The sequence below is a fragment of the Lupinus angustifolius genome, chromosome LG02 (assembly GCF_001865875.1).
Source record: "Lupinus angustifolius cultivar Tanjil chromosome LG02, LupAngTanjil_v1.0, whole genome shotgun sequence".
Lineage (NCBI taxonomy): Eukaryota > Viridiplantae > Streptophyta > Magnoliopsida > Fabales > Fabaceae > Lupinus > Lupinus angustifolius.
In genome coordinates this window covers 15,520,254-15,530,175 of record NC_032010.1, presented here as the reverse complement: position 1 = coordinate 15,530,175, position 9,922 = coordinate 15,520,254, and the positions used below count along the sequence as shown (strand labels likewise).

The following is a 9,922-nucleotide window of genomic DNA, read 5'->3' as shown; positions in this document are numbered from 1 at the left end:
AGCCAAGTATCTTGGTCCACTCCAGCTTTGAGACAAGTTTGTTCACTGACTTGTATCTTTATCTTGAAGGTTCTATTGGATGAAAGAGAGGCCTTCAATATTTTCTGGTTTGTTCTATCAAACAGAATTAGCTCACCTTCTTCCATTATCACCTTGTATCCTTTCTCTAAAAGTTGACCAAGACTTAACAAATTATTTTGCATCTTGGGCACATAGAGCACATTGGAAATTGATGTTTCCTTGCCATCAAGTCTTTGAATCAGTACTTTCCCTACTCCTTCTGCTGAGACTGATGAGTGATCTGCAAATTTCACTTTGCTCTTGACAGATTCATCTAGATCTGCAAACCAATCTCTTCTACCTGTCATATGGTTTGAACAACCAGTATCCAAGTACCAGTAGTCTTCATTGCTTCCCTCATTTCCAGATTCATTCACTGTTGTAGCCATCAATAGGCAGTGTTCATCATCAGAACTGCTTGAACTTTCCCCTTTTTCAAGTCTAGCTTCATCCTCTCTAGCCTTCTGCCATTTGTTGGATTTGCATTCTGATGCAAAGTGTCCATAGTTTCTACAGTTATAGCATTGCAACTTCTTTTTGTTTACTTTCTTTCTGGTATTTGAATTCTTATGATTGTTCTTGCCTTGATAAAGATCATTGCCATTCCTTGCACCATTCTGATCAGGGGAGGAACTTGATTCATTGGTTTTCCACTTGCTATTCTGTCCCCTTTCTTTGGTTTTCTTGTTCCATTGATTGGAATTCTTTTTGTTGTGTCTTGACAAGAAAGCTTCATCACCAACTCTGCCTGAGTTCCTTCCTTTCAACCTCAACTCATGAGCCTCCAAAGATGCCTGCAACTCCTCAATTTTGAGTTCTTCTAGGTTCTTGGACTCCTCAATTGCAACTACTATATGGTCATATTTGCAAGTGAGAGTCCTTAGGACCTTCTCAACAATTGATTTCTCTTTAATTGCTTTACCACATGACCTCATCTGGTTTGAGAGTGTTAGAATCTTGGTCATGTAGTCTGCAATTGACTCATTCTCTTCCATTTGCAAGACTTCATATTGCCTTCTCAGATTCTGCAATTTTACTTTCTTGATCTTTGCAACACCTTCATAGCATTTCTCCAAGCTATCCCAGGCTTGCTTGGCAGTCTCAGCTCCATTGATCTTTTCATAATTTGCTGCATCAACACCTTGGTAGATGAGGAATAGTGCCTTGCAATCTTTCTTCTTTGCTTCATTGTACATTGTTCTTTGAGCCTCGGTTGCTCCTTCTCCTATTTCTTGACAGCCTTTCTGCACTATCTCAAGTACTTCTTGAAATCCAAATATAGCTTTCATGTGATTCTTCCATCTATCGTAGTTCTTGCTATCTAGGATAGGGAGTGTCATAGAGAAACTATTGTTGTTTGCCATGTGACAGCTTCTTCTTACTCCTTCTTGCTTCTGCCTTCCTTCTTTGATTTCGAATGCACTCTTTTACACACACTCCCACACACACAGGTCCCCTTCTCTTGGTTCACACAGAATCCCTTTTGCACAAAGCTCTTGATACCACTGTTGTTTGTTCTGCAAGCAACTGATATGCACACCAAGTGCATACATACACCATCAAAAACAGGAAAAGAATGGAGAGTAGGAATAGAGAAAGAAGGTTGAAGATTTATGAGTTTGCTTGGATACCAAGAAAGTAACAAAGAGCAATTCAATGAATATACCTCTTTTGTATTATTGATTCACTTGAAGCATCAAAATACAATCACTCATCTCAAGTACACTAGACTTCTATTTATAGCACTCCTAACTAACTAACTCTTAACTAACTAGAATTAGGAAACTATTACAAAATTAACACCAAATGCATAAACCAAAAGCTGAAATTATTAACAACAATGTTAACTTATTAATGTTAGTTAAGCTTAATATAATGATAAGGTAAATGTTAAACTCAGCCCTAGGATAAGAAGCTCAAGAGTAATTTTGCATTGGAAAATTTGACTTTATTATTACGAGAATTAGTGGACTTAGTTTTTCAAGATACAAACTTATCTTTATCTAACTCTTTATCCTCAGTCCTAAGGGTTGTTCAGGGCAGGGGTTAACATAACCTAATATGGTAATGTAAACTTTTTGCGAGCTTGATTTGATTTTTTAAAGGACAAAACTTAGTACAGTTCCTAGGTATGGTCAGGAGGATGGGGATCACCTGTCCCAAAATGGTGTCCCCAATCCTGTCCCACACCATTCATGTTTAAACACATGGATTTAATATTTTATTTTTATAAAATAAAATTAAAATAAAGTGTTATTTTTATTTGTTGGCAAAAGGTGATTGAATTGGGACACAGGGACAGGAATTCTAAGGGACAGAGGACCCAGTTATTGGTCAGGAAGCCAATTATAAATTGACATGTGGACTTTTGGTCCGCGTACTTATATTCCTAATCCCAAATTGACACCGTTAATTCTCAATTTCCCATCTGTCCAACTTCTCCATAACTTGAACCTCCTCTTTCGTTGTCCTTACTCTAATCATCCACCGCACTACCGTGAATATAAGAGCTACTGTTGCCTTAGCTTTCTGTGGGCAATATAGTGGCGTAGTTTATGTGTTATATAGAACCTTAGAAGTCTTTGCAGCCAATTATATAGACGTGCTTCTGCTTCTTCATATGGCCACTGGAGCATTAACCGTGGAATTTGCATTATGGTTTCAACCTTTAACACTATCTTATGGCATTGAAGTGGACATTCTTTCTATCTATCATGGATCGAAGAATTTTGGGAGTTTTTTGTAGTTGATTTTGGAATTAGTAACTGTTTATTGCCTTTTGAGAGTTATTTCTAATTATCGAATGTACATTATAGTAATGTTGCTATCAACTGGGCTTGAGGCCATAGCTTATAGCAGTTTATATAAGTTGATTTATTTTAGGTACCCATAGCAATTTCTGGTGCATGTAAAACTTTAACTATTATAAATTGATTCACGATAAATATATTTCATGTACACTTGACAAAGATGCACTTGTAGGGACGTGATCCGAAATTTGGATATTGTACATACTCCAGATGAGATGGGATGTTGCTATTTAAATGAACTGATTAAGTATGCATATGTGAAATAACCTCAGCCACTTAGAGTAATTAAAAATTGTACATGTTTACCAAACTCTTTGCAATTATTTGGTTCAACTAGAAGATAATATTTGAAATGCTGCTCAAATCTCAATATCAGAAGATTGAAATCCAGCAACAGACACATGAATGAAACAAGAGTCAAACACATCACTTTCTTAATGAAGAATAATCAATTTACAGATAATTTACTCTTCAAATAAGGAAGAAATGTACAATTTTAAAAAGCTGAGGCAAACTTCAAAGTAAAATAAATGTCACATGCCAAGTAATTTGAAGACTTCTCTATCTCGTCTTTAACTTATGAGGGTGAGCCTCAAAGCTTAAGGTTAGTTTGATGTACACAAACCAGATCTGTTTGATTCCAGAGTATTATTTTCCAAACACATATGTAGCTGCTTCAGTCTGCAGAATCATTCATATGGCACATATATTGATATATATTTCAAGTTCAAATTATGAATTAGTAAATGGGAACTAGGTCTCTACCCCAAAGGCATTTCTATAAAACTTAAAATCAGTATTAATAATAGATGATAGATTCAAATCCGAAACAATACCAAAGGAGAAAATTATAAATAATCAATTTGCCAGTTATACAAAGGTTCAAAATAATATCTCAATTCACAATTAGATACCTTCTTTCAACACGTCTGAAAATTTGTACTTTGCTTTTCAAATGTGATTTACAATTTTGTCATTCGTTTTTTACAAATTTCTTATGCGCTCTTTTAAAATATAGAGGCTGAACCTCAGTATGGTAAGGTTGCTATTCAATTATAAAACGATGTTCAAATCCTAAAAATAATTGTGCATGTTTGGGGCTATGTTTGCAGGACCCAAACCCCATTTGCATGTCTCAGAATGAGATTTTTTATTTTCATTATCTATGTATAATTATACCTTGCTTTTTCAAATGTGATATTAACAAAATAAATTTTATCCATATTTTGCGTTTAATGAAAAGAAAAATCTAAACAAAAATTACTTTCTATCAAAATCCATCTGGAAAAAGTTCAGCAGCAATTAATCCAAGTTAGACATAGGTTCTTTTGTGTCTTCATATTTCAAATGGTGCCTTTGTGCAGAGGGAGTTAAAGAAGCTACCGAAAGTAGTATTTGACTAGCAACAACAAAAAAACTAAAACAAATAAGTACAAAAGCAAAGGGTTAATGACATCACCAAGAAAAACATGAAAAATAGAATAATCAGAAAGAAGAAAAAAGGGGAACAAATGAGTTTAACCACCCCTTACATAAATTCACATAAATATCAATTGTTACCGCTCATTTCCTCTTCTCTCAGCATGTCTCCTTTCTCATCAAAATCAAATATGTGACCAAACATTATGTGAAACTATAATTACTCTTAAAATATATTGAAACCAAGAAGCTCCTTCACTGGAATTCTTGTAAATCCAAAAGAAGAGAGACCATGTAAGGGAGGTTCTTTCTTTTCCTTTTTCTTCCAATGACAATACCTCTTTTAAGTTCTCAAACCAAATACACCCCACTTCTTTTTTCCTTCCTTCTTCATCTTGAAGGAGTTGGAGTCTATAAGATTCTCAAGTGATTTTCCATGTTTATTCCGAACTCGTCCTGCTTCTCTCAGAAGCTCATTAAGTCTTTTCTTTTCATCATCAACGTCCGGATTTGCAGTTCCAAGTTGTTCTTCTCTCATCTTCAGTATGTACTCCAAAATCTCAATGGCATCTTCAACTCTGTACATGATAACCAAAAAGAAATTATTAAGTTGACTTTATTTACATCCACAAAGAAACAATCAACCTTGCATCATTCACTTATATCTTATGAAAGGATTGTCAAATTACTGAAAGAGTTCTCATGACATGTCATGAAAGGATTGTTATCAGCATAAGGAGTTATAGTGACACTCTTCCTAGGGTGCAGAAAGATAATTTGTCTAGGTATTTGTAAGACACAAAGGTAGCATAAGGTAGACGTGTCAAAACGAGACAGAACAAAACAAATGACCTATGTTTTGTGTTTAGAGTATTTTATCGATAAAACAGAACAAGACAAAACAACTTGTTCCATCTTGTTCTATCTACGCATCAAACATAAAAAAGCGAGGAAAACCCAGACAAAGGCACAGAAGCTTGGGACACATAATGGTATAAAGAGGGAGTGACTTGACATGTGCAAGATAGTATAAAAAATGCTCACCTTCCCATGGCATCATATGTTGCTGCAAGATTGCTATACACTCCAAGAGTGTCCAAGTGATATCTACCGCACTCTTGTTCCAACATTTCCCTTGCTTCTTCAAAATGTGTGGCAGCCTCTCCTATTTTATACAGTTGCACACATGCCAGCCCCATCTGGTTCAACACAACTCCAAAAAATGCCGACTTCATCTCCCCACCAGCTCTCAGCTTTGTTATAGCATTCTCAAAAGACTTCCTAGCATCCGTATACCTCCCAACCATGTAGAATATCACTCCCATTTGTGCTTCTATTCCTGCTACTGTCCTATATTGTCCCGGGCTATCCTCCAATAGTTTCACTGCCTTCTGCAAGAGCTTCAGCGCCTCATCGGGCTCGTTTAGAGCTTCATATATGGCAGAGATTTCGGTCAATCCGCTTGCAATATCTCCAGCAGTGGTTCCAGACAATGGTTTACTGTATATCCTTAAAGCATTTTCACAGTAGGATGTTGACTCTCGTAATTGTCCAGTCTTGAAGTAAAGGTCAGCGAGGCGAATGTACACTAATGCGACCGAGCTGTGACTTTCACCCTTAGTGGATTTGAACACTGTTAGTGCTTTCTGGTAGGCAAAAATAGCCTCATCGAAACGACAGAGTGATGAGTAAATATCACCTATGCTAACATCAATAGCTGCAACCTCATTATCTTGCCCATTGGCAATCATTGACATGCTAGCTAGGACAAGGTGCTCAAGTGCCGGTTCATAATCTCCCTTCGCCTCGTATATAAGGGCCATAAGACATCTATCAGCTGCTTCTGTAAGGGAAGCAGGTGAGCAATGCTCCTTGTGAATTTCAAGGGTCTTCTTGCAAAAGTCCTCTGCCTCATCAAATTGCATGGCTTGAACATGTGCTTCAGCTAAGTACCTATCCTTCAAAGAAAGCAAATATTTAGGTAAAATTTCAGCACCTTGTCACATATATCTCCTTACCCTTCTAACAAGACATGACACCAACATAAAATATACACATACTAGTTCAATTTGTCCTCTTGATTCGGTTTTCCGTTAATTGTCTGACTGGTTAAGTGAAATAAACTATGCTAATTATGTTTTCAAAAGTACAAATTAACACGAAATCCATTGTCCTCCAACGGTTAGGAATCAGGAGACCTGGCCGCCGGGAATTGATTCCCGGCGACTAAACCTTTTTCCCCTTTAACACACACATATATAGATCCAAATTCTGCTGCTTCTTTAAAGTACAAATGGAAAGAGCTTTTTGTTATCATTACCCAAAAAAGAGTTGTGTATTATATATTTTTGAGATAGAAAGTTGTAGGGGACAGACCATGGTAGTTTAGTTCCAAGAAGGTTCAGCACCTTATTCAAATTTTCTTACACCTTAATGCTTCAAAATCTGCAACCACCATCCTCTGATAATCTGATTCACAGTAGACTACAAACTTTATAGTTCAAACTCCAAAGCATTTCATGGCCCACAGATCCATGGTTATCAAAATACTATGTCCAAATTATCCATCACAGCAGTGACAATATGATAGATTATACAAAAGTTGTGGTAGTGCATGTACCATTCTAAATGTGATGACCATTGATAAAGCCTATATAACAATTCATCACTGTCCAATCTTTTATCCTTCCTTTTTAATAATAATTATAAGACATAAGATATGAAACTAATGACATTATTATGTATTATAGTTAAGCACGCATTTACGCAATTGGAGTGTTTCTCTTCTCCAATCTTTTAACAGGTCTAAACAAACAAACCACTCAATGTTTTTCTTTTCTTTTTCTCATAACTTCATAATAGATAAGGGACCATTTTATAGAGAAGTTTTGCTATTTTCTAATCCTGATGAGTCTACCAAATTAGGTAACTCATTTGGCAAAACAAAATGCTTGACTAGAAAGTATTTTCTTTATATTCCATCATGTACGGGTCTATTAGAAATATTTGACCACAATATAAAAGAAAAACTGTACAAAAGAGTTTCTGTTGGGAGTGCAATAAAATTCAACTTTAAAAAAATAGAAAATTTAGCAAAAGGTAGCTACAGCCTACAATTGAATTAGTTTTAATCACACAAATGCAGAGATTTTTGTTAAATAGGAATAACTTATTAGCTTTCAACTAATTTATAAGCTTCCAACTTACTTATAAGTCTTCAACCAGCTTATAAGTTCTGTTTGACACAACTAGATGAAAAAATTGCTAAAGGTTTATGCTAGCTGAAAGCTTATAAGTTAGCTAAAAGCTTATAAACTAGTTAACTAAAAACTTATGAGCTTAGAGTTTTTTACACTATCAACACATCATCCACCATTTATTACTTTTGTTTGAGAGTGATTAACATATGAATGATAGATGATTTGCTGATAGTGTAAAAAAATACTTACATTGTGGATGTATAGTTTAAAATTTATGCACTATCCGTGTAAAGTTTTTTACACTGTCATCGCATTATCCACATTTTATTTATATTACTTTTGTTTGAGAATCGATGATAATTAACATATGAATTATAGATGATTTGTTAATGGTGTAAAAAACACTAAAATAAAATAAGTCCCCAAGTTAGAAGCTCATAAACTACTTCAAATAAGAACTTGTAATCAAGTAGCTTATCAAATAAGTCTTTTGATCAAAGACTAGCTAACTTATTTTTTATATCAAATTGGCTACTTCACTCGTTTATTATAACCTCCTCCTTTATTCAACTTACCAAGCACACGAACAGTCCAACATGCAACATATAATGAACCCACATGTAAAATTTACTTAAAGTAAATAATTAATTAACGTGGCGGTGGAACACCAAAAGCAAAGGAGAAAGAACCATTATTAGCAAATTAATATATACTAACATTATCAATTTTTTTCTATTTTTTATTATCAGAATGGATAAGGTGTGTCTATCACTTTACCTATAAGTTTCTGCAACTCTCGGGTCGGAGTTACCCAAAACCTCCATTTGGATCTTCAAACCCGACTCATAACACAAAATGGATCTATCCAACTTCCCAATCATCGAATAAGTATCCCCAAGCTGCATGTACCCAGAAAACTTCACCATCGAACCCGATTCATCAACATCCAACAACAAAATCGACCGGTTCAATGACTCAACCGCTTCTTTGAACCGGCCCAAACTACTATATATTGCTGCAACAACGTGCAAACAATTTGCAAGATCCAAACCCGGACCTGAACACCGTTCAAATGATTTGGTGGCCCGAATTGCATAGTCCAATGCCTTATTCGGGTTTTCACCATTAGCTATGGTGTCTCGAGCTAGCTTCAGAAGAAACGGACCCAGATCTGGATTGTCCAATGAAGACTCGTCGATGATCAGATTTTCCGGCGTTTTCTTGAATGGGCGGTTCCCTGGCGGTGGTGGGGTTCGGTGATCGACGCCGTCGGAGGGGTGCGTTTGAGATGGGATTTTCGCGAACAACCCTGGCATGGTGATAGATTGAACACCCACTATTCAAAATTGAAACTTTTATTCGGTAATTTGAATTCCCAGAATTTCAATTTCAATTCCTGGGTTTTGGGTTCTGTGAATTGGGGAAAGCAAAAAATTCTACTTTTTGTAATTGGGAGACAAAAATGAAAACATTATTGTCTAATTTGCATGCCCATGTATCAATTTTCTGGGTTTTTGGTTCAAGCAACTTTTTTGTTGAATTCACAAATTTGGAGAGGAAGAATGAAACGTATAAATATAGTAGTTATTTACAGCAATGGGTATTGTAAGTGAGAAAAGGGAATGAATTGAATATAGAATAGTAGGAAGTTAGATGAAGTGATAAGAATGGATTAGGGATGGTAGTAGTGGAAGGTTGCTTGGAAGATACGCCTCATGATCATGGAATTTGGATACTTGAATTTGAGGACAAGTTTCACTAGCAAAAAGGGTAAGAACAATGACACAAAATCCATGATTGCAGATATAGAGTTACTCAGAAGTTTTGCTGCTTCTGCAATTTCTTCTTTTCCCTTTGTTATGCTTATATCAGATATCAGATGGTTAGTTGTGGCCTTCTTTTCCTGAATAGGACTTGAGGGCTTTTTCAGTGCCTTGCTGCTGTCATGCATTTATATTTTTCTTATTGCTCTTGTATAATACAATACTATATAAGGTAACTAATTCAATACAGTATGTTTTTTATATTATTTGATGCAAACATTATGTTTTATAAGCTTATGTATAAATTTTTGTTGGAGTGTTTCATGATGATCGTTTTCAAGCTCTCATTAGTCTTATCATTCCTTGAATAAGAACCTATATAACGTATAAGAATCTGAATTTAATATGTTTACTAATTTAAAAAAAAACTGATCTATTTAAAAGTCTGAAATGACTTATTACCAATGTTGTTAAAACCGTACCGGTTATCAAACCGGTCAGGGAACTGGTATAGTGGTACAGTGGTTCAACCAGTGGTTCAGTAATTAATTAAACCGCATGCCACTTAAACCGGACATACCTACTTATATTTATATATTATAAACCTATAACAAAAAAAATTCAAATAGGTAGCTCAAATTTATAATCAATATTTATAATGTACTCAAAA

The 9,922-nt window shown here is 35.3% G+C and overlaps 1 protein-coding gene across 2 annotated transcripts; it reads right to left on the bottom strand.

Moving 5' to 3' along the window:
* Nucleotides 4,388-9,425, bottom strand: LOC109336683 (protein KINESIN LIGHT CHAIN-RELATED 2-like). Of its 2 annotated transcripts, XM_019573440.1 has the most exons (4): nucleotides 8,786-9,425; nucleotides 8,267-8,743; nucleotides 5,334-6,242; nucleotides 4,388-4,867 (listed from the first exon to the last, which is right to left on the bottom strand). In XM_019573440.1, the coding sequence occupies exons 1-4, from the start codon at nucleotides 8,803-8,805 to the stop codon at nucleotides 4,633-4,635; spliced, it is 1,641 nt and encodes a 546-aa protein (XP_019428985.1). In that variant the 5' UTR covers nucleotides 8,806-9,425; the 3' UTR covers nucleotides 4,388-4,632. The 2 variants fall into 2 exon arrangements, with proteins under 2 accessions (XP_019428985.1, XP_019428976.1); XM_019573431.1 differs by having other exon boundaries at nucleotides 8,267-9,425.